The sequence below is a fragment of the Cheilinus undulatus genome, linkage group 16 (genome assembly GCF_018320785.1).
Source record: "Cheilinus undulatus linkage group 16, ASM1832078v1, whole genome shotgun sequence".
Taxonomy (NCBI): Eukaryota; Metazoa; Chordata; class Actinopteri; order Labriformes; family Labridae; genus Cheilinus; species Cheilinus undulatus.
Window position 1 is genome coordinate 26,363,548 of NC_054880.1, and position 25,537 is coordinate 26,389,084.

Here is a 25,537-nt window from a genome sequence, read left to right on the forward strand (position 1 = left end):
GCTGCGCTGTAGGGTAACTTCATGTTTTTGTCAGTGGAGTTTAAAGTGAGTGTAGATGTTTCACTGAGAAAAGCACGCTGAGTGTTGCATATGGATGGCAAAACTTGATAATATTAACTCTAGGTTTTAAGAGATCAGGCAGGGATCAAAGCAAAATAGTGAATCAATCAGCCCTAAAAGTCACTTGGACCAGAAAATGTAAATAAAAAGGTGTAGATTTAAAAATACAGGAATCTCCTTTTGATTAGAGCAGACCAGCTGGTTCTATTCATGTTCCTGAGTCTCAGACTGGCTGTAGGTTTAATGTAATCCTCTTTTAAATGTTCAGTAAGCCTCAATGTGGCTCAAATGTTTCCTCACATTTAACTCAAACTCTATAGAACCCAACAGTGGCTGCTTTATTCTTTATAGGCTCTGGTTTCAGAAATAGATTTCTTCATTCAAATCCTATGCTGGCATTTCAGAAAATCCTTATATCAGCATTTATCCTGGAATGGATACAACCAGCTACCTGAATACTTGTGACAGTAAGGGTGGTTTCACACCTGGATTGTTTGGAGATTTTACTCCAAAACAAGTGTGGGTTCCCTCTTAGGCTATTTTTTTTGGCATGTGTGAACGAAACTGATTCTGTTTCTAAATGAAATAGTTGGGCCAAGATTGGTCAGAGGAGATGGTCTCACCTTGCTTTCAATCCAGGCCACCAAAATGACAACATATTGATGATGAAATGATAGGGATATTGTTTTTTTTCCTGTGTTTTCTTATTGACTGACACACAGAGTTTTTATTTTCTGTTACCTTGACAACTTCCTGCATTCCTCCTCCTCAGAAGAGTCACATAATGTTGTTGTGGCCTGCTTTATGTACTGATTTAATACAGCTGTGGTCAATAAATAGATGTATGACCAAACGCAGCCCAGCTTGATGGCCTCCCTGAACCACAATGACCTTGGCATATTCCCAGTAAATAGGGATAGTAATCATCATTTATAATCCAGTAGGATCGCTGCATTGCTTACAGTGCTCAGGCACCAATTAACATAAAAACAGCAACAGGCGAATGTTTCTCAGCATCTGGTCAGCAGAGCGTCACAGCACTCGTCAACATGGACTGGTTCAATAAGTGGTTTAGTTGGAAGACAAAGTGACAACCCAGACCCAGTTTTTCTGCTGACTGCTTTAGGTTTTCTTTTAAAATTGACACATATCCTTCTTCATGATTTCTTCAACTTATATTATATTCACAGTTCTAGTCGCACTGAAGCATCCCCACAGCATAATACTCCCACCGCCGTGTTTCACTGTCTTTGGGTTATACACCTCTCCCTTCTTTCTCCAAACATTGTGTCTTCTTCAGGAGCATATGCCATTGTTTCACACTCAAGTAACTTGTGGTAAATCTGGTTGTGATCTTATAGCTACTAATCATACCCACTCGTGAAAATGAACTGAATTTTTACCTCAGGGACTACATGGTCAAGTTTTACTGGCCAGGTCAGGCAGTGCAAGTATTTCTTATGTCATTACTAAAAGGTTACCTGCAGTGGTTTGTAAGCCTATACAGTTTAGTAAAACAAACCTATAAATGCTAGAAAAGGTGGGATTTGAATGTCATAGTATGTTCCCAGTGAGGCAGCGTGTCCAACAATAATAGCAGCGTGTTTCTGGGCCAAACCTGTTTGAATGAAACAGGGACAGGCTGTGAGTGTGAGGCAACAACTATGATTCCTCTACAGGGTAGAAAATGAACAAAGAGGGTGTTTTTTTACTCTCAGAGAGTAGATAACAGTGAAACAACAGGCCTCTGTGAATCCAGACTAATCTACCTGAGATAAACTTTGAGGACAATGCTTCACCGTCAGCCTCAGATGTTAATTAGTAACCAGATAATTTCAGAGATACTCTGCATGACAACAAGCCATTGATGGCCACTGGTTTTATTCTGCTCCCATGTTCTCCAGCTTTTATTTGTTCTTTTTCAAATTTCACTAGAAGGGTGTGACTGGGTTTTCTAACAGCCTGTTGGCACCAGGTTACTGGTAATGTGCCAGGAGCTGCACCTTTACCTACTGTGGTAGTGAGCCTCGACCTGCAAAGAAACGTGGAGGAAAAGGGGGAGTCATGGGAGAGTGTACTGAAATACATGTTGTTACATCTCCAGTTGCTGTTTCACCTTGTCTTCGTGTCTGGCTGTTCCATGAGCATTCTTGTAGACATGCTTACCTGTGTACTTTGTGGGTCACTGGAGGAAATGTCTGGAGGGTGCATCAGCGATCTCAGGCTGTATACAACTACCTGTGTGGGGTGTAGACTACAAACATGGTGACTCTGAAAATGATGGTTAGTCTGAGTGCAAAGTAGTAAAACAAAAATCAGTAATCAATAGTGACATCAGATCAGCTGAGGCGATTCATGACTAGTGTCATTTAGTGTGTCGGTTTATTAGCGATTGTGTTAAATTGTGACTTTCAGCCAACTAAATTCATAAAAGTTGTTGTTAAAGGGGACATATTATGCATAAATCACTTTTTCAGGCTTTTCTTACAAAATACTTGCCCCTGAATCCATTTCCTGAGAGGGGCGTACTTTCAGAATCTAGTTAGTTCAACACTGAGCCAGAGTGAACATTTCTACAGAGTTTAAAGAATACAAAGAAAACTAAGCCTTACTGGCTTCCTGTTTGGATACACACCTGTTTGAATATAGATGGATTGAAGATTTAACATGAGCTTAGCCACAGAAAGAATTAATTGTAATGGATCTTAAAGGAAATAAGTGAACAGTGAAAATGTAAATGTTTGATAACACAAGTTTCAGATGACTTTTGACTTGTCTCTGAGCTGTCTGTGATTTTTTTAAGCAATATGAGACATTAAGGAGCAGTGGTGGACTTTGGAAAGGGACAATAAAGCATGAGATCAATCATGATTTTAAATAATTAATGCATTGGGCGCTCTGGTGGCCTAGTGGTTAGGTCTAAGTGTGGCCTGTGGCTCCTTTTTAGCATGTCTCTCTCTCCCCACTCTCTCATCCTTGTTTCTGATTCTATCCACTGTCTTCCTCTATAAATAAAGACATCAAAGCTCCCCAAAAATCCTTATCTTAAAAAGTCAATGCACTAATTATGGGCCTCAATTAATCATGATTAATGCAATGAATCTAAAGGGGCCCGCAGAAAAGACAATGACCCTAGCCACTGGACTTTTTGGGCCTGGTCCAGCCTCTAGTTTATATGTAAAAGGCTATTACCAGAGAATGTGAGGAGTCTATTGTCCTGAAACTGTCTTTCTATAGTCAGGAGCTCATAAGTAAAAGGGACTGACATTAGAGCAGTGGTTTTCAAATTTTTATGCCCATCGCACACTTAAGAACAAGATCTAGTCCAATCTCCAGGCACAGTATATTCAAATCCATGTGAAATAGCAGCTCTAACACTTGATACAGTGTCTTTGTCATTGCACAGCTGTAGTGCAATCAAATGGTTGTACAAATTCCCACAGCACACATAGGCTTGCCTGAAGGTATACCAGTATGCCTGCCACCATATTTGAAAACCAATGTATTAGATGACTGTACAAATCGTGCGCATAGTGCTATTTCAGGCAGGCCATTGAGTCAAGTACTGCCATAGTTGAGATCAGCTGATCTCATGCAAGCCCTCATTAGCTGGCGGCCAGTTGATTTGCTTTGGGCACTCTATTGACTAATCTCTATCATGCTGCCTTATTTAAACTGCTCTTTCAACCCTCCTCCACCCTAGCTCCTCCTTCATTCTGCTTCTGACTTAATCAATGTCATTCTGTTGCCCTTGATGCCTGCTGTGTTTTTTTTTTGTTTGTTTGGTTTTTTTTTAAAATGATGCTTCGCTCTTTGCTTAATATTTTCCTTGTCGGCATTGGACGAACAGGAATGTGTGCTGTTCCTGCTTCATGCTTTCCACATAGTCTCAAGGAAGGGCAGGGGGATCACAGAACAGCCCCACTGCCAAACATAAATAACAGCAATTAGAGCTAATGAATAACTGCTAATAAAGAAAAACATTTATAAAATCATGTGTGTTTCTTGACAAAGTGGTCATGACTGAAACTATAGTTTTACTTTCCAGACCTATGTCTATTCCTGGAGTTTGCAGTTGGCTCAGATCATGACTGAAGCACAGAAACGGACACGTAAAACCATACCTGGACAGACGTATAAGTCAGTTTGTCCATGTAAGTGTTTTGTAATCATCTCTGTTTACTGAGACATCAACCACACCCAGGGCAAACTTCATTCGACAGCCCTGAGCTTCACATGACCGATCAATTTATACAAAATACCGCCGTCGTTTGTTTTGATTAGCCATGTCTGATTAGCTTTGGCGCCATCTCAGACCTGTCCCTTCTTTTCCATCCCCTCCACCTCTTCCTGTGTCCCCGCAAAGAACGGCCCCGGTGCTAATACTGCTTCAGGGATCATTGTTGTGGAGGAGGAGATGCTGTTTAGTGTTTGCACAGTGCTCAGGCTCCGCTGTGTGAGCTATCACAAGATCCAGGCAGAGTTTACACACTTCCTGGCTCCCCTCCAGGCACCAGCAGAGAGCTACTCCAGTTCAATGAACTCGTGTTTAACAGAGGTTACACTGAACACTGCAGCGCCTGCTGATGTTAGTAATCACAGCGCTGTTAGTCAGACACACGGAGAGACGAGGAGAAGTGAAAGAGATGACACTTCCCCCATCGGTGGGGTTAATATCGATCAGAGTTAATACAATTCAGAGCTGTCAGACCTGATTTAAGGGTCCTTTTCTTGACGTCATGGTCTGTAGGTTTTGGTTGTTGCTCCTGAAACCTTACACTACCTTACACTCCTCTTTCCTAATGTGTTTTACTTTGCAACATCCATCCTGAATGACCCCAGAATTTTATGCAACAAACCAAAACCATTGCCTTTTGTCCTCAAACTGAAAAAACCCGACGGTTACCATGTTGTCTACAAATAACAAAATAAAACATAAGCATAGGTTTATGACCTGGAAATGTTATTTAAGGTCTTTCAAGGTTGTTTTTACTTGTCATTCAGGTTACCATGAGGGTTTGTTTTCAGTGTTGCTGCGTCTGTAGTTGACCCCCTAACCTTGCTGACGGCACTGCTGATGATATGGGAAGGCCGGCTTCAAAAAAAAAAAATCCGGCAGGACCGCGTGGTATATTGATATATTTTTTAAGGAGTTACTGTATCATTCATGTTGTTAAAATCATGCCCACAGGCCCAATACTAGTAAACAGTAAGAACCACTGACAGTATGTTAGTGTTTAGTCTGAATTATCTGTTCTAATTATCATTTTAATAATTTAACATAATTTATATTAGTAGCAAAAATGAAATAATTCCATACCTGTTTGATACCATGGCAACAAAAAGAGAAGTCTCGGACACACGATAGGTTGTAGCAGTTGGCATTAGTCACACTGAGGAACTCCAGATTGGGAACAGGAAGTGACTTCTGCATAGAGAAGCACTATCAAAATGCCAACGTTTGGTGCTGTTTACAGCTCTGGAAACCATTAAAAAAAGATTCTAAGCAACATTTGAAGGCGAAAACAGTTTTAAAAGCTCATGTTGAAACATCGACAGAAGTGGATTAGAAGCCGCTGTCCTGTCTTTTGGCTCCCAAATTACTAATTATTTGGTATCAGTTTGTTTGTTTTTTTTTAATTTGGATAAAATAACAACAAACATCGAGGAAAGGAAACTGGCTCTCAAGATGTTACGTGAATGACACATCTTAACTTGTCTTCTGACCCCCACCATATTAATTTACTTAATATTATATTACTGTTTCCATTAAAAGCATTTTTATGGCAAAACAAGGAAGAAAAGTTGCTCAGCTATCCTCTTAGTTCACACTGTAAGACCAAACAGTTAAAGGTTGTTAGAAAGAATTAGTTCTCAAATAGCTAAACCAGCTCTATCACTCTGGACTGATAGAACACATTTTTAGTTTAAAGTTAACAGTACTCAATCATACTAAGTGTTTTTGTCATTGTACTGAAATTTTCTGACAGTCATCCCTTAATCTGCTGCATTGGACACATTTGCACCATGAGTGAAGTAACTTTCACAGTTAGATCTCAGAGGTGACAAACTGTTCAGCAGCTCTTTCTATCTCTCTTGCTGTTATGTAACCTGAGGCTGTGCATACAGGTGATGCAGGTAACACAGACTGGAAGAAAAAGTGACACAAAGAAGATTGATACTCGACTAGTCAACTAGATCCGACTGAAACCATTAGTAATGTTGAACTTTGACTTCAGAGAGGATGGTAAGAAACCTATTTAAATTTTGATTAATGGCTGACACATCCAAGCATTCAGACATTCACACAAGTCATCACCAGAGTACATCTCTGTAGGAGTACAGTGCCTACAAAAATTATTCACCCCCCTTGGATGTTTTACCCTTTTATGGATTTTATAAATCAATCATGGTCAATGTATTTTAAGCATTTTGACAGAAAAAAGTCTTTAGTGTCAAAGTGAAAACAGATTTCTACAAGGTAATGCCACCTAACAACAACATATAAGGTAAAATAAGTGACTGCACAAATATTTACCCCCTCTTAAGTAGGGTAACACAGTTTAACTTAGATCCAGCTAATTGGTGCTAGTAGTCTCACAATTAGTGAAGTGGGGATCACCCGAGTGCAGTGATGTGTCTCAAGTGATTGTAGTATAAAGACATCCGTGTCTGGAAGGTCCTGTCGCTGGTTCATCAGTTTTACTGGCTACCATTACACCACATGGACAAAAGCACTCTCCAAGCAACTCAGAGAAAAGATATTTGAAAAATATACATCAGGAGATGGATGCAAACATTTTCCAAGGTACTGAACATCCCCTGCAGTTCAGTTTAATCCATCACTGAGTTGATAGCAGGTACTGTTAAAAGTTCTCCTAAACAAAAACTGTTTCTCAGTTACTTAAAATTTTGACATAATCTGCCTCTGTTTTGAGTTCTATTAACTCATCAGAGATTACAGTAGTATTTATTTATTTAATGTTAAGTCATACTCACAACATAGTTGCACTATTTAAAAACTTTGATGTAATCAGATTCAACAAAAAAAGAGAATTTTTAATTTGTTTGGTTTAACAGTGCAGTAAACGACTCCTCAAAACTCTTGTCTCCCTTCATTTGGTTTGATGTGTAATAGGAGGTCTACAAGACTAAGTCTTTAGTGATATTGATCACCTGACAACAGGTAAATCAGTTAACCTGTGGTAAAAATCACTTTTAAAAAGTGTAGATAGCAAATGGTTTCCATTAGGGCCATTTGAATTATTTGGAAGAATCAAATAGCCTAAATCTGTACCTGTTTGATACCACTGCGACAAAAACAGAAGTTACAGACAATCCAAACTGGGCAATGTATTATTTCTAATGGTTGAAAAATGCAGACAAACTCCTTCACACTGCCTTAATTTCACAACTAGATAGGCTGTATTCGGAAAACTTGGCAAGGAGTCATATTTTTCCTAGTGTTTCTAATCTATTCAACCAATTAAGAAAGTGCAATCCCTTGCTCTATCTCCCTGTTTATACAATTAATTATCAGGGATTGATATCCATTTTAGGCATTGGGATATCAAGTAGCAGTTCATAATGCCTGGTGTGGATGCACTGTGAAGTCAACCTTAATGTTTTGATAATATTAAACAAAAAATGCCCAATTTTGGGTGTCTAGCATGTCCGTTTTGCTGCTGTGGTTTATACATTTTGACTCTGATATTGTTACAACTATTTGTTGTTTCTTTACAAATGCAATATCTGGATATGTATCACCGTTCAACTAAATAATATTGAGATATACCATTTGGTATGTCATCTAGCCCTAAAATACATCCACAATAAGGTATAAAAGCCTTTTAAACACACATTCTTTCACATTTAAGAAGCCCACAATTCACAAATCCATATTGCTCTCCCAGCGTGCTGTCAGTGCCTCTGTTTATTTGATAATGATTCACTGCTGATATGTTTTGGGTGTTTAAGTGACAGGCTGCAGCTGCTGTTGTCACTCTCTTGTTAATTCAATCACGGCTCAATCTTCTCCTCTTTCAGCTCATTGTTTCTCTGCTGACAAGCCTGTGAACGGCCTTCTTTACATCAATATTTTTATCTCATTTCTATTACCAAATCATCCAGAAGCTTTTCTAAAGCTCTCTGCCTGTGCAGAAGGAGAGCTTGTTCCCCTAAAACTACCCTAACAGTTTTATTCTAAACCTGTTACATAACTTTCACAGACACTCACAGTGACTAACATCCAGACAGCGCTGAGACATAACACACGAAGTGCCAACCCAAATCAGCTGTGCAGAGAACGTCTCCGTCTTATCTGCAGCACAGAGATGCCTTGTGCTGCGCGCTGGCTTCTGTTAGGTTAAAAAAGTTCAAGAGCTGCCTTGCTAATTTTCTAACCAGCTGTGGCAGATGCTGAATGGATGAAAATCAAACCTGGATCAAACCTGGAGCTCCTAGCCATCATACTAAAGGTGTAAACATTTGATATAATGCTTATCAGCAGTGATGGACAGAGCCCTGAATCTATCATAGACACTATTTTGAAATGAAAAGGAAATGACTAAAGGTGATAACAGTGCTACTGGCTGTTTATCATGGGGGTTGTGAATCCTGCAGCAGCATCGTCTTATTGAACCGTTTCTCCAGTACAGCTCAGCAATAAACTTTAATCAATGACAGTCAGTGCAGGTCCAATCTGCTTCCTTTTGGCTCGCGTTTTCACAATAAAATTATAAAAGATGGAGGGAACGGGAGGCTGCAGTAAAAAAAAACAATATAAAAAAGATCAGCACAAACAGTACTTCAATATCATGCATGTGGTTTTTGTAATCTTCGTATTTCTCATGTAATGATGAGTCAGCCTCTTTTGAATGTCTTTTATCTATGCCACTTTATTACAGCTTTAAATCAACCGTGTCATAACATTGTTATGGTTTTATGGCATTATATGATTCAATAAACATGCAGGAGAGGTTTTTTCCTCTGTAGAACATTATTAAACACATAACAGTGGATTATTGATGGAGTATGATTGGCCTCTCATAATGTTGAACATTTTTGGTGAATTGGCAGATGTCAGTTCATGTCAAGGTTTAGAAAGTACAGTTTTTATATGTATGTGAATACTCCTTTTGTTATTTTTGGTGATATTGCACTTTAATCAGTCATGGTCAATATATATATATATATATATATATGTGTATATATATTTTATTTTAAGAAATCAGTAAACATTTTAGGCTTTCACACCTTTTCTTCCTTGAAAAGGGAAGATTGACACTTGCCATCAATCAGAAATGACAGTGATACGAATCTTCTCTTCACACTTTTGGATGAAAAACACACTTTGAAGTATATCTTTAACACTTTATCTGTCACTGTCTTTTACAGATTGCTGCATGTTTTTCACAAACAAAAGTGTTTTTTAACCATCAAATCAATTTTCATTGGGGGCACTTGATAAAAAAAACAAGTATAAAGACAAAAGCTCAACTCTAAAATTTCAGTTTTTCATAAAAACAAAATAGAGTAACCATGCACAGCAGATCCTCTGTAAGGGTTGTTTCACTCTTGTTTCCTTATTTTGTTTCTGTTGGCTGATCAGAAGTTTTTAAAAGTACATCCACCCCCTTCTTTCTTTGGGTGTTTTTAAAAAACAGCCTGCAAACCGCCACCACTTGTTTCTAACGGTAGATGTGCTCAGGTACAGATTACCTGGAAAAAGAAAGGGGGGAGTAAACAGATTCAGTATGAAACAATCTTGCCTAATGTGAGAATGCCCTTAGAGAGCGACACTGGGCACATTTTTCTAGTCTTTCTGATGACGACACAGACATTGTGCAGCTGTTTGGATGATTTACTCAGCATCTGTGCTCCGTGCAGCAGTCTGGATTACTAAACAGACAGAAACACAGAATTTAAATCCCCTCGTGGAGGGACAAAAGCATCTGAAACACTCATGAACACGCCTATATTCTCAGTGGAAAGAGTGCCGGTGAAAAGGAATCCAGCGTGGTCGGGTCCAGCTAGGGTGCTGAGGTCAGGAGGACGGGGTGCTGCAGAGAGATCTGTACTGAGCTGACGCAGGGTGTTGGGTGCTCATGTGGAAATTTCCATCGCCGCAGCATTTTATTGTGGGTGGACAGTGAGTTAGGGGCATTACCCAGCATTCCCTGCCAGCCAGGAGACCATCAGGCCAATGCAGTTCTCTCTTTATACTGAACCAAGCGGATCTGTGCTCATCTGGCTCCTACAGCCACAGATCAAACCGTCTCCATCACCGTTGAGAGAAATGCAATCGGTCTGTAATCAGCTAAAATAAGACACATTACCTGGAGACAGAGAGGAGATTAATAGGTTAGTGTGAAATACAGACACTAGTGTTTCATCACGGCAGCCCAGTAACACCTTGGGAGGGCTTGACAGTGAGCTTCAGTGTCCCAGAACAACTCCTCGCCATCCTAGCCTTCGCCAGCCATCATACCTGCATGCTATCATATCCTCATCTTGAGAGTGAAACTTTTCCTGGTGCTAAAATTACCCATGAAAAAGGAACAGAATAGTTGCGAAGGAAAGCTCTTGCTTTTGTTTTGGTCCATAATGGGCGGTTTGGTTTTGCAGCAAAATACAAAAACCTTATACAGTGCCTATAAAACGTATTCAAACCATTGGATGTTTAACCCTTCAACTGATGTCAAAAATCAATCATGGTCTATATAATGTGGCTTTTTTGACAAAACAATACTAAAAAACCTCTTTCTATATTTCTACAAAGTAATCTCTCAAATGTACGTTGCTTTGGATAAAAGCGTCTGCTAAATGACTTTCTAATATTGTAACATTCAAATAAAATACGCAAGGTAAAATAAGTGACTGCACAAATATTTACCCCCTTTAAAGTGACTGACCTAATTCAACAGTGCTTCAACCAATTGGTGCTAGTACTCTCAAAATTAGTGTAGCGGGGATCACCTGAGTGGAGTGTAGGTGTCTCAAGTGGTTGTAGTATAAAGGCACCTGTGTCTGGAAGGTCCAGTCACTGGTTCGTCAGACCTCCTGACTACTATTACATCATGAAGACAAAAGAACACTCCACCCACCACACAGAAAAGGTATTTGAAAAGTATAACTCAGGGATGGATACAGAAAAATATCCAAGGCATTCACCATCACTACCATCATGAAATGAAAGGAATATGGCACATGCCTAGATCTGGCTGTCCTCACAAACAGTGCAAGGAGACTAGTGAGAGAGGCCACCAGGACACCCATGACTACTCTGAAGGAGTTACAAGCTTCAGGAGATGATACGGGAGAGACTCATACAACAACTGTTGGCTGGGTTCTTCACCAGTCAAAGCTTTATGTATGGGAGAGTGGCAAAGAGAAAGTGATTGCTAAAGGAAACTCATATTGAATCTCCACTAGAATTTGCCAAAAGGCATGTGGGAGACTCCATGGTCATATGAAAGACTATTCTTTGGTCTGATGAGACCAAACACACCATCCCCACTGTGAAGCATGGTGGTGGCAGCATCATGCTGGGTAGATGTTTCTCAGCAGCCAGCCCCGGGAGGCTTGCAAAGGTAGAGAGTTAAATGAAATTTCAGAATTTCAAAACAGCCAGGTTATATTGACCATGATTGGTTTATAAAATTAATGAAAGTGAAAAAAAAACATCCAAGGGGATGAAAACTTCTTTTAGGCAATGTACATCTATTTTCCTTTTAATCACTGTGATTTTGTCACAGTTTAAGAAAATCTCATCTCCTAACAGTGAGAATTTAAAGTGCTTCTTAAAAGTGTCGGCAGTGTTGAGCTGCAGCCTTGAGTCTTTTTCCTCATTCAGCTGCTGAAAATCCTCTGAGACATCATAAATGTTCAAGGTCTTCTCTGCTTCACCTTGGGGTTATATAACCCTCCGTTTGCCCTCACCGTTTCTTTAATCAGACTCAACCAAAGCTTTTTTAGCTCCGTTATGTTCTGTTTGTGTAGATTTAAGAAGTCCATCATTGTGAGGACAGGCTCTGTTAACATATTAAATGTTAAAACTTACTCTGGTGTCATGTGATGTTTGTATTTCTGCTCTTCTCTGCTTTGTTTCACCTCGCTCTCATGAGATGTTCTCCAGGATTATCTCCTGTAGACGCCGCAAAGGAGGAGCAGTAAGAGCACACGCCCCTGTGACTCAGCATTCTCCGCCATGTCCTGATGACACGGCTGATCCTCAGGTCAGATCAGGGAGCAGGGTGGTTGAATCGGAGCCAGCAGAGGATCAGGGTCTGAGCCAGCAGGAGAGAAGCTCTGTTATAGCCTTTTCACACAAGCACATAAGTCCTGAGGGTTTCAGAAACATTTAGGGTGAGCTGCACAAACAGATGATTTCAGAATAAGCCAGTGTGAAAACAGCAGGAATATTCAGGAAAATTGACCATGAGTTAGGAGGAGGCGGGGCGCAACCTGACCATAGCACAGCTGCAGTCTTCTTGCAAGGTAGTCTCAATCTCCATCCTAAAGCCTGAGCACTGAGCCCTCATAGACATAAGCCAAGTGAGTAGTGCGTTAGACCATGAAGGCTTTAGATGATATCAACAGTTACTCTGATGACCACTCAACACTCACTGCTGTAACCTTGTCCTTTTTTGCACTACTGCACCTTTTATTATAATCTTAGGAAGCACTCCTCTTGAACATGGCACCTGAAGTGACCACCTGTATCGTATATGCCTTAAACTGGCCCATCTGTGGCAGCTGCAAGGGATGTGCCAACCTGTCGGCTTGTTCTGCAGACACAGAGGGTAATGCATGAATGTAAGAAATGGCATTCAACTCCTATTGTTAATGCAAGAGAAGTACAAAATAAAAATTATTTGGCAGGAGTGTCAAACCTCTTATCTGAGTTGGGTGTAAAATCTTAAAGAGACAAGTCCAAGTAAAGTCTTCAGTCATATCCGTGTGAAGGTGTAAAAACACTGTGCTGTTGGATAAAAGTGTGTGGAATTTGCAGGTCACACTCCTGGGAACATGCCTCAAAGTCTCTAAGCCTGTAAGTGTGGATGTGGGATTCAGCCTGCTTGAAAATTCGTTAGCAAGGTCAACAGGATGAACGTCTCTCATAACTGCCTGGAGGGAAGAATATATTGCTGCCTTACATAGTGGAGTAGGACATGCTGTCCTCAATAAACCAGTCCATCCCAGGTGCTTTTATACTGGTTGAGACCATCTCATTGCTGGACTTCACTGTGCATGGTAACATATTGTCAGAAAAATAAGCAGGAGGATGTGGTAATGTAATGGCGACAGGTCGAGAGCACCTCACTGTGTGTCAAAGGGATGTATGTGAAGGAGTACCCCAGGGAAATTCAGGGGCAGGATGTCCTTTAGTTTCCTAGAAAATTTCAGGCGCACATGTGGGAAAAATGGCTTCAGCGTCTCTCTCTCTTTCTCTCTCTTGGCGCAGAGGTATCACACCTCCAGAGGGGAGGAGGGGGGTAGGGGGTTATTGTCTGCAGGTCTGTTTGTTCTGAAAACAGGATCTGTGCTCTCACTGATCTCAGAGGCGACAAACTTTGTGCTGTGATCTCAGCAGCTCTCTCTCTCTCTCGCTCGCTGTTATGTAACCTGAGGCTGTGCAGACAGGTGGTGCAGGAAAAACAGAGACTGGAAGAAAAAGTGAAACGAAGATGATTGATAGAGGACTTATCAACTAAATCTGCACACACATGAGTCAAGCTGTTAAATAATGTGGGGTAATAAATTGAGTTTCAGTTCATTTTAATTGAACTTTCACTTTAACAAGGGTGGTAAGAAACTGTTATGTAAACTTTGACAATGGCTGACACATCCAAGCATCCAGACATTCACCTAAGTCATCACTGAGTCCATCTCTGTAGAAGTACGGTGCTTACAAAAAGTACTGACCCCCCTTGGATGTTTTACCCTTTTATTGATTTTATAAATCAAACATAGGGAATATAATTACACCGTTTAGGAAAAAAAAGTAGCCAGTTGGTGCTAGTAGTCTCACAATTAGTGAAGTGGGGATCACCTGAGTTCAGTAAATGCATCTCAAGTGATTGTAGTATAAAGACACCTGTGTTTGGAAGGTCCAGTCACTGATAAATTAATATTCCTGGCTACCATTACACCATAAAGACAAAAGAACACTCCAAGCAACTCAGAGAAAGGGTATTTGAAAAGTATAGGTCAGGGAATTGATTAAAAAAAATTCCAAGGCAGTGACCATTCCTTGGAATTCAGTTAAATCCATCAAGAAACGGAAACATTCTGCCTAGATCAGGCTGTCCTCACAAACTGAATGACCTTGCAAGAAAGAGACGAGTGAGAGGGGCCACCGAGACATGTATAACAACTCTGAAGGACAAGCTTCAGCAGCTGAGAAGGGAGAGACTCTGCATTTTGTTGCCCAGGTTTTTTGACTGTCAAAGCTTTAAGGGAGAGTAGCAAAGAGAAAGCCATTGTTGAAGAAAACTCGTTAAATCTGAAGTACAGTTCACCAAAGAGGCATGTGGGAGACTCCATGGTCAGGTGGAAGAAAGTTCTTTGGTCTGATGAGACCAAAATGGTGCTTTTTCACCATCAGACAAGACGCTGTTTGGCGGACACCAAACACTGCACATCACCAAACAGATCATTCCCACTGTGGTGGCAGCATCACACTGTTGGGATACTTCTTGGCTGCTGGTTTTGGAGGAAATTTATTTTCAAGCAAGCCAATGACCCAAGGCAAAAAGTGAAAGCTACACAGAAATGATTTTAAGACAAGAAGGTGAATGTTCTGGATTAGCCTAATCAAAGCCCAGACCTCAATCCAATAGAGAATTTGTGGCTAGATTTGAAAAGTACACGACTGATCCCAGTGCAACATCACAGAGCTTAAGCAGTTTTGAAAAGAATAATGGAGTAAAATTGCCATGTCTAGATTCACAAGCCTGATTGAGACCTATCCACACAGACTTAGGGCTGTGATTGCAGCCAATGGGGCATTTGATAAAGACTGACTTGTAGGGGGTGAATATTTATGCAGTCACAAATTGTTCATTACATTTTTTTGACTGACATTACTTTGTTGCAAATCTGTTTTCATGTTGACATTAAAGAGTTTTTTTCTTTTTTGGGGGGAATATTTTTAGTCAAAAAAGCCACATTATTTTGATTGATTTATAAAATCAATAAAAGGGTAAAACATCCAAGGGGGTTAACCTTTTTATAGGCACTGTATATGAGTATTACCTTGAAGAGGATGTTTAGTCTTATGTGTTAAAGAGGCTCTGATCTTTCCGCACATTGAGATCCATTTTCACCTCTAATCCTCTTCCTCCTTCACCTACTGTACTCACCAAGGCCTCCTGAATATTCATCTGCAGCTGCTTTAATTGATTCTTATTCCGGTCACTCTAAACTGAGGAGTGCGTGTGCAAGACTTATTGAGGACGTCATTAATTAGGTAACGTTTCACTCCTCACCCACCTGCACAGGCCTTATTTTAGCCTGCTTTAACAGGAAAAGTGACATCTGGAAGTATTTTGACTTAAAAGATCCTGAAAAATTTGAGTAGAGGATACGTGGTTTAGTGGTTTAATATTCAACCACATGAACCTGAATCAGAAAGAGAACTCACTGGGGACAAACAGGCAAGCCTGATGGTCAAGCTGTCCCTGCTGTCTTTCCAGTGTGACCTGAATGCAGCTTAAAAGAATCCAAGACTGCAGGAGGAAGTGTCCTGGTGGCTGAATGTGCCCTTCATGGCACTTTACAGCATGACGTGAACAACCATGTGTAGGATTTGTGTTGTAACTTGTCCATGTTCTCCTTCCTGTGTGATTACATTACATGTCCAGTTGGTGCAGGTCACTGAGCCCAGGCTGAACGGTGCTGAGAGGTAACAGAGCTGCTGTCTGACCAGCAGCAGCAGCAGCTCCTCACTAACAGAAAAGAAAAGCCAGTTATGTAATCAGATTTTCTGAGTGGCTGATTTTGGATTAGTAGGTTAGAGGTTGACAGGGTCAAAGCTCTGCCACAAACTTCTTTTCATCGTGTTGCACCACGGTGAATCAGTTTAACATATGCTAATGCCAACTGGGAGCACTTTGTGAGAGAATAAAGCCTTATGTAACATCTTAGTGAAGCAGAACTTTTCACCTTCGGCTCTAACATGATAAAAAGCTCATAACCAGATCTGAGATTGTCGGCTCGCTCTAAGGGACTGTGTGAATTCTCCTCTTATAATCGAAATGGAGCGCTGAGAAATGCTTTCATTACTTCTGTCACAAAGTGCACCGCCAAGCAGTTTGTCTTCAGAGCTGAGCGTGAGCAGGAAATGTATTGCTTTTTATTGTGCTGACTGTTGGTCTGGAAAATCATTTAAAGGTAAACAGATAAATGTTTATTGGGTTGTAAAGGCCCGTCCTGCGCCGTGCAAGAAGGTGTTGGCAGATAGGATTTAGGACAGCAGCTCTGAACACCCTCAGAGAGAGTTAGTCAGATTTTCTCAGCTCTCCACTCCACCAGTGTTAAAAAGCTTCCAATTTAACCCAAAGAAATGTGTAGTTTTTAATCTTCAGGGTGCAGTTTTATAACTGTTTTGGGTCTTTTTATGGACACAACTCGATGTGTCCTAAAAACATTTCAATATCCTACAGTTCAGACTGCATACAGAGGTGGTCTGAGATGTCTTCATCCAGATGGGATTGGTTGTGCAGATGCAGTGTCTACTGGGACCCATCTGATGTGATCTGCTGTATTCTGTTAGTAATAGAAAGCATGGCTTTATTAGCTGTATCTGCATCTAGCCTCACTTAGAGTGATGGGAATTGTAGCTCTTTCTAGAGATGTGGATTATATGTCTCAGCTCAGTGATAACAGCTATTCTGTTGGCTGCAAAACAGCTCTTCATTTGGTACCATTTTGGCTTTTTTATTTACTTAACACAACAAAAATGGATACCAAAAGAAGCCTCTCAAACCTCCCCTCACTCAAAGGAGCCAACTTGAACTTGTCCATAAATGACATATCATGACTGTAATGTAACTAGGGATGCAGGATATTGGATTTTTGCAGGTTTCTGACATTAACCTCACAAAGTATGTCTGTCATCAGGCAAATCCATTTGGCAAAGCTTCAAGGCTTCAAGGAAAAGATGTTTTTTGCTCTTCTGCCCACCGGCCTCAGCATGAGTGTGCGACCATTTCGAGTGGGTTGAGATGTACAAAAGCTGGTGTGGCTGTTACAGCTGAAGCGATTAGCTCAAATGTAGCAGTAGAAAAGCAGCTGTATCATCAGAATTGTTCCACATTAATTTATTAAACCAAGAGCACTGAAAGCTTCTCTTGACATAACGTCATAATCTACTGTTTAGATACTACTGCAGCATTTGCCTGTCAGTTTATTGCAGAGCTATGCATGCATACAACCTCATTTTGCATTGCTGCTCTGATTGGCCTATAATAAATATGACATAGTGTTTGTCCAATAACCTTGCAAGAATTTTTTGAAAAGTATTAACCTTCCTAAATGCTTTGTATGGGAGCTTTCACAGGTGAAATGTACAGTGCTAAACAAATTTATTAGACCACCTGTCATATTTGTGTCAGAGACCATCCAGCGCCATGAAGTGCTTTAATGCAGACTCTTTCATTTTCAGTGAGCTCTCCACGTTTTACCATTAGGAATGAGGAATTTCAAACTGAAATCACCTTTTATACCCAAATTTGAGCCGGCTTACTGGGCTTCTCTCAGAAGTCAGAAATTGATTGAGCATAACATTCAACCACTAAAACTCATTTTTCTGTTTAAGAATGTAAGTAAATAACTATAATTTGACATATTAATCAAGAAATAATAATGTGCTTTACTATTTTTTCAGTTTTTGGAAAATCAGTAAATCTGAAAATTCATGGATAACAATAATAATTATATTTTAGCATTAAAAATGTCATTTGGGTTAAAGAGCTTCACATATTGGTGTATTAAACATTGCAGAAACATAAAAAATGATTTTGGTAATGACCAGTGTTATTAATTTAGGGCGGCTGTGGCATAAACCTTACTTTGGGTGGTGGTCTAATAAATTTGTTAGGGCCGGCCCAAGCTTACTCGGGGCCCTAAGCAAAGTTTGACTGGGGGCCCCCCAACCACTGATCACTGTTACTGATGCAGTCAATGCTGCAGTCAATTTGTATATATACAGTTAATCTAAACCCCAGTGGAGAAAAATGAGGTAAAAGAACTTGAGATTTTGTTAATCTAATTTCAAACCACATTGTAGATATTGAGAGAAATGACATATGACATCATCTACATTACTGTAGTTAAAGCTAATATGATTTGTCTTAGTTGATTCTTTAAATGAGTTCAACCAGACTCATGTATTTGACCAGTGTATGAACTGTCAATTTAGTCCACTGATGATCATCCCTGTACATAATGTTAGTGACTATTGGATCCAGACTCTGGGCCAACTGGCATGCATGCAGTAAACTGAGCTGTGAGCTGGACTGTTGTGGATCTGGACTGTGATTGTCTCTGGGGGATCAGGAAGTCCTCCACTCCTCTGTCTTTGCTGGGATGTCATGGGTTTTTGTAATCTGGACAAATTCATTAAACCGTGTCTTACCTGTGATCGTATTTATGTATCCCTGCAGTCTGCAGGAGCCGCCTGTGCGCATGGGGGTATGACGATGAGCCTGCTAACTGTTATCCTTTTTATGTCCTTTCTCCCGGTCCGTACTAAAACAAGTAGACCCTACACAGCTCAGCTTTTTGCTAAAAAGAGACTAAACTGTGCTGTACGTAAAGGAGAAAAATAGACTCATAAACATACAAATATTTACAATAAGTGACATAAAACAGTTGTAGAATATGTGCAGGGCTCTGCATACTGATTACATACTGATGGGCCAGTGTAAAATGCTTTTGGCATGAACTACAGAGACAGAGTACAGCTGTGCTCCTTCAATAATCCAGCACGTAGGGTCACTTTAGAGGCTTTAATGTTAATGTTGTGCAATGAATATGTAAATGTAAAGCCTGTTCTCTCTCTGTGTTGCAGTATCCGGTTACTGGCGGTGCAGGACCTGCTGGATCGAGACGCTCTCGATAAGGTAAAGTGGAGCTCTCTCTGCTCTTGCTGTCCACGCTGACGGCTGTTTGATTTGCAGCATTATAAATTAAATGACTCACCACTTTGAAAAATACACTTCCAAACCCTCACAGTGTTTCCCATTTATTTAATGTGAGGCTGTTATGCAAATACGCCCGCTCTCCTCCCCTCCCTGCTCTCCTCAGCGTCTCCTGAGTGTGACTGTGTGCTATTTCCAGGCTCACATTTAGGTTGAACTGTGTTAGCGCTCTCCTGTGTCTTCTTAACTATAAATATGACAGCGGTTGCTAAGGGTTAGAGGCTGTCCTCCTCAGAAGTGTCAGGAATTAGGATGAACTGAATTCACTTTTACTTTCAGCTTCTGTTTTCGTCATAATAATGGATCATCGGTCTCAGACTTTGTTCTAGTCTTGCTAGGCCTGTGTTATATTGTGTGGCTTCGGATTAGATTCATATGAAGTGAAAACAATTTTTTTTGTACACTATATGCCATCTCCATTGTATGTGGAGATGGCACATAATATGTTGTAACTGAATGCAGTATGTAAATTCTGCTTGCAGGGGCTCTCAGTCAAAACAATAACAAAGAATGACAAGTGGAGACAAACTGCTGCTCAGCTCTGCCTGCCTCCAATGCTTGTTTTAAATGTAGTGACTCTGTTATTTTAAAAAAAATCTCTCCATAATGTGTATTTTAAAAAAAATATTAAACCACTGTTTTCATTTTATGGATTAATTCACATTTTGAGGTCCAAACGCTTATAAAAGTGGCATTTCATGTTTTCACCTCAAGCTCTTAGCCTCCTCCTTTTTCCCATCTTGAAGAGAGAGAGAGGCTGTGGTGTGTCTCTGCCCTCTGTGTCACTGAAGACAGGAACTGATTTTAATAATGGCACAAAAACAGCTAATACAAAGAAGTGCAATGACTTTTTGTAAATATGTCAATATTTTGAAGACTTTTATACTTTCACTTTTTGGTCCTCAAGAATTGGGAGAAGACGTTTGTGCAAAAAAAAAAAAAAAAAGTCCTAATCATTTTTGTTTTCAGAGTGTTGTACACGGGTCTGCCTACAGATATGGCTGACAGATAAAACCAGTGAATGGGCCCTCCCCAGTCATGATATAATATCACTGCATGTGTTAGATCAACAGCATTGATGCTAGCATTATAGCTAACAGTTACCTCATTTAAAGCTAAAAAGTGAGTCAAGCTATTATTGGGGTTGATGTTGAAGTTGTTTCCTGCCTCTTTAAACCACTTTTTTAGCCCATTTTTGCCACTTCTGTTTGCCTCATTTCGTCAGTTTTGTGCAATTTTTTGTACTTGATTTGACTCTTTTTACCCATTTTGCTGCAATTTAACCCCTTTTCATCACATTTTTGCCACTTAAAACCAATTTTTCCCATGTTGTTGGACATCTCTGCCTCTAGTTAACCCATTGTTGCCACTTTCTACCTATTTTTGCCTTTGTTTACCCATTTTTGCCACCATTAACTATGCACTGTATATCCATTTCTGCTGCATTTTATGACGTTTTTTGCCACTTTTGACCCCTATTTCCTCTGTTAACCCTTTTTTCCACTATTCTCTACTTTAAAACCATTTTGCTCTTCCCCTTTCTCTTTTAATCCTATTTTACAACCTTATCTGCCCATTTTGCCACTTTTTAACACTTTCTGCCACTTTTACTGGTCATTTTGCCTCTGTTCACCCCTTTCTCGCTCTTTCCACCTTCTGTTTCCTCTATTAACTGCTTTTTATGTTAATTTTTGCCAATTTTAAATGCATTACACTTTTTTCTATGGTCATGTTTGCCACTTGTAACCCCTTCTTACCAATTTTTCTGCCTGTTTACAATTTTGGTACTTTCTGCCTATCTTTTGGCAGGCCATTTTTAACCATTTTTAGTCAACAAAAGGGTTTTATTATTTCATTTTGAAGGCTATAAACTCCATGAATAAATGAATATATTCCTGTTGCTTTGATAAGAGTGTGTGTTATTTAGGAAAAAAAATATGATCATTACAGCTTAACTTCACAGTGTATCATGATTTTGTGGACCGACCCCCCCCCCCACACACACACACACCCACCCACACACACACAAACACACCCCATTCCCCTCCTTCTGGACAGTCTTGGTCATGATTTTTTTTTCCCTTTCCTTTCCTGATGGGAACATCATTTTTCTTTTATTACACATCTGTATGACACTGTTAGTTTCAAATAATTTGGCACTGACTACTGTCAGATATGTAAAGGAAAACTTAACATCATGCCTTAGGAAGGTTTTGCTGCTCTGTTAGGTCTGCCTCAAAATTCTTTACTGTTGGCAGCAATTAGCATTGTGATTGGTCAGAAAGCAAAATCTTTAAAGGTGATTACTAAGAAATAATTAGCATGGATTTACCTTTCTAATCAGAGCAAATACTCAGCGGCTCTATCGAAGAATAAATTTCTCATTGTGATGAGTCTTAAGAAATCAAACTTTGCCACCTAGTTTCAGTAAACACATAAAATAACACCACTAAGATAAGAAGTCCAGCCAAACACCCACTCTCTTGTAAAGTAGAGAAGTAGGTCGACTGCAGTCTTCCAGGAGTGTCAGGGTATCCGTGAAATGTCCGAGTTCAGTATGCTCCAGGCGGTGTGATGTATTCCCACTCAGCCCACACACTTGTTTGCATACATGCAGTGTCACCTTCTGAACGGGATACCAGCTGAGCCTCGGTGGAGAAACTGGAGCTTGGTGGAGAAGGAAGTAGGTCAGCGGTGGAGTATTTTGGACGTAGAGCGAGAGGTGGTGGGAGGACGAGCTGACTCTGGACAAGCTTTAGCCCACATCACTGAGAGTTTTCTCTCCTGCCAGCCTCCCACACCGATCCTCTGCCTGTTTTCTGCGTCCTTCTCTTCTGTCTTAGTCATTAGCAGCCGTTCTTTTCATCTTCTCAGTGTCTCCTCCTGCAGAGAGTATTAGAAAAGTTTCATTCTCTCAGATCTTTGACTTCACTCGCTGCAGTGAGGCTGCCAGAAAATATTTTCCCTCTGACTTTTTTTCATTTTGTCCTAAACTCAAAGTTTCTTTCAGGGCTTGAAAAGGAATATTTTAGATAAAGTTTATAAAAGGTTTTGCCTTATCTCATGTGTATTTCGCTTTAGCCCAGAGTGGCTAATCTGGAGAACAAGAATCCCCGGTTGATCGGGCTGATTTTAGGTCTGGGAGAGCCGGTGTACACTGGCATTAAACAGCCTGCACACGCTAGACACGGGCAGGCGTGCTCATTGTTTGCGTTGCTTTTCCCATGACAAAACGCTCTCTCTCTCAATCTGCTGACTGAGTGAGGAAGAGCCATCACCACTAGCAAGAACAAGCCTTTAGAGTGGCTATTTTCATCACATGTTACTGCAGTTTTTATCAACTTATAACTTTTAAATGATTGAATATGACAAAAATTAATTATGTTACTTTTGATTTAACCATGCAATATTTGATTTTAACCCTCTGAGACTATGTTGTCAAATACAAGAAGAAGTTAAACAAATTTCAAACCATAAATCATAGTCTCCCTTTTTTTTTTATTCCTCTTGCAGCCTGTTGTGTGTTGTTCTAATGATCCATGCTAATATCCATGCCTTCATAGTCCTTATGGAGGTTTTGCTAGTGAGCCTTGACCTTAAGTGACTTTCTGGGGTCTTCAAAGATTAAACCCACACCAGTAACTCAGATTTCAAATGTCATTTTTCTCCATATTTCATCCATCTTCAATGGTTTCTGCTGTGAGAGACAGAGAGCCTGTGATGTGTCTCTGCAGACAGGGATTGCTTTGAATGATGGCTCACAGTCAGTCAATTAAAAAAAAAAGCTTTTTTGAGGACTTTTTTGTAAATATGTGGATATTTTGAAGGCTTTTTCACAAAATGATTTTTTTTTTCACCTTTTGGTCCCCAAGAGATGGGAGAACAAGTTTGTAAAACAAATAAGCCTTAGTCATCGTTGTTTCCTGTGTGTCACACTTAAAAATCTTCGAGTTTTAATTTCTGTTTAGTTTATTCTTTTGTCTTTATAGTCCCAGCTTGTCCTGAAAAAAGGATATTTAGGACCTGATTGAAAATGTTAAATTCTGAATTTAAACTTAGCATTTGTGTGAAATTTTTTTCATTAATCATTTATTTAAAAACTCAATTTACAGCAGTCTTCTCATTCCTGTTTGCCTTCTGTGTTTGCACACAGCCCTGCAGGCTCATGCCCTTATATGGGCATAAAAGGGTTGTGGCTATATGCTATATGGAAAGAATGTGTGCAGGCTTCAATCTTAAAAGATCATCGTTTCCATAAGAACACAAAGGATGTCTCATGAATGACACTGACTGAGGTTTCTTTGAAGAACTGTCAAATTTAAGACAAATCTTGACCTATAAAAATCATTGCACATTAATATGTTTTTAACCTTTTTTTCCCAGCTGGGTGACCTACCAAAACAGACTGGGTCTGATCTACTGCTGCAACTAATACTCTGGATTTATGTCATTATTTCAGGCACATTTGGGGTCCCCTTTTGTCCTACTATGGCACCCATGGAGCTGAATTTGAACTCAGACTTTCATGATTTACATCATTCTGACACATTTTTGCTTTTAAAAAATGTCCTTGTGTCTATTTTCCTCTTAAAAATATTTCCTTTCAGACCTACTATAGACTCTCTACTACCTTCCTTTAAGTTATATTAGATCTAAATCCCTAATATCCAAACACCAGTGTCAGTGTTTCACTCTTCTGGTGGTCATGTTTAGTGTAAAAAGTAATGTGGTGAGTCATACGGAGAGCGTGAGCCGCTTTGAGACTGTTGTCCTCCGTCTGTTTTGTCTCTAAGGAAGTCTGCGGTTAGGCTTTAAACTCATGATTAATGCCGCGTTCAAAGGCCTCACTGCTCACTATCAAAGAGGCTTTGTGTAAATAGGATGATTAAAACACAACAACTGGACAAATGGCCAAACAGAGTCATGCTCTCACTCTCTCTCCGTCCTTGTTCTGTGCTGGCAGCTTCACACCGCTCTCTGGCTCTCTCTGAAGGTTCACCAAGTTCACCGTTTGCTCTTATTTTTCTTCATTTGTTCATCCTGAGTTAAACAGCTAATTCATTTTTCTGTTGGTTTATTCAGAGCAAATGGTTTCTACCTGCAGAAGAGAGGATGATTTACAACATAAATTAATACTTCTTATATTGAATCAGTCTTATTAGATTCAGATCTCTCTCTACCAGAAAAACAATCTAATACCAGTAAAGAAAAACAGGATGCAACATGAAGAGAGTATACTGTACTTTAAACCTGCCATTCTCAACCTCAAAATACTGACTCCTGTAGAAGTCACTAAAAACCCTGTATATTAAGGATTTAACAAATGTTAAATGTGGGCTGATTTTTACATTACAGATTCTGCACATTGTCTTCAGTGCCTGTTAAGAGGCTGTGTCAGGCTGACACTTTGCTGGCTGTATTATGGCAGGTGAGGGGTCTGGGGATCATGAAACCTCAGAGCCAATAGGTCATACTTTAAAACGTTGAAGAGCCCCAGCTTTAAACCAGATTCTCCATCAGGGCTGCATTTTCTCAGAGATACATTGTCTCAGTTCATTAGCTTGATGCTAGCTCATAATGGAAAATGGGATTAACAGGCCAGCTGATGACCAAGCATACTTAAAAATAGTACAGATGCATCTAAAACAAACAGAATATCATGAAAAAGTTCATTTTTTCCCCATGATAATTTTCCCATAATGCGACATAGAGACGTGGACATGGAGCCAATCAGTCTATGGCCCTACTGGGAGGTCATTAAACCCAGGTTGCTCTGATAGCAGCCTTCAGCTCATCTGTATTGTTGAGTCTCATGTCTCTCATCTTCCTCTTTGCAATATCCCCAAGATTTCCTTTGGGGTTTAGTTTAGGCAGGTTGGCTGGCCATTCAAGTGCAGTAATACCATGATCAGCATGTCAGTTTCTGCTTTTGGCTTCACTGTGGGCAGGTGGAAAGGAAATTAGTATCTTCATAAAGCTTCTCAGCTGATGAAAGCATGAAGTGCTCAAAAACCTGGTAGACAGCGGACAGAGTTGACTCTGGACTTGATAAAGCCCAGTGGACCAACAGCAGCTGATGGCATGGCACCTCAAACCATCACTGACTATGGAAACTGAAAATACTGGACATCAAGCACCTTGGATTCTGGGCGTCTCTGATCTCCCTCCAGACTCTGGGACTATGATTTCCAAATTAAATGCTAATTTGACTTTCATCTGAAAACAGGACTTTGACCACTGAGCTACAGTCCAGTTCTTTTTCTCCTTAGCTC

The 25,537-nt window shown here is 40.1% G+C and overlaps 1 protein-coding gene across 1 annotated transcript in view; it reads left to right on the forward strand.

Annotated features, from left to right (window-relative positions):
• Window positions 1-25,537, forward strand: part of eepd1 (endonuclease/exonuclease/phosphatase family domain containing 1) — a 41,425-nt gene that overhangs the window by 6,140 nt on the left and 9,748 nt on the right. The window contains exon 4 of the mRNA XM_041809962.1: window positions 19,136-19,187. Within this exon, the coding sequence (XP_041665896.1) occupies window positions 19,136-19,187 (52 nt within the window). The remainder of the gene's footprint in view (window positions 1-19,135; window positions 19,188-25,537) is intronic.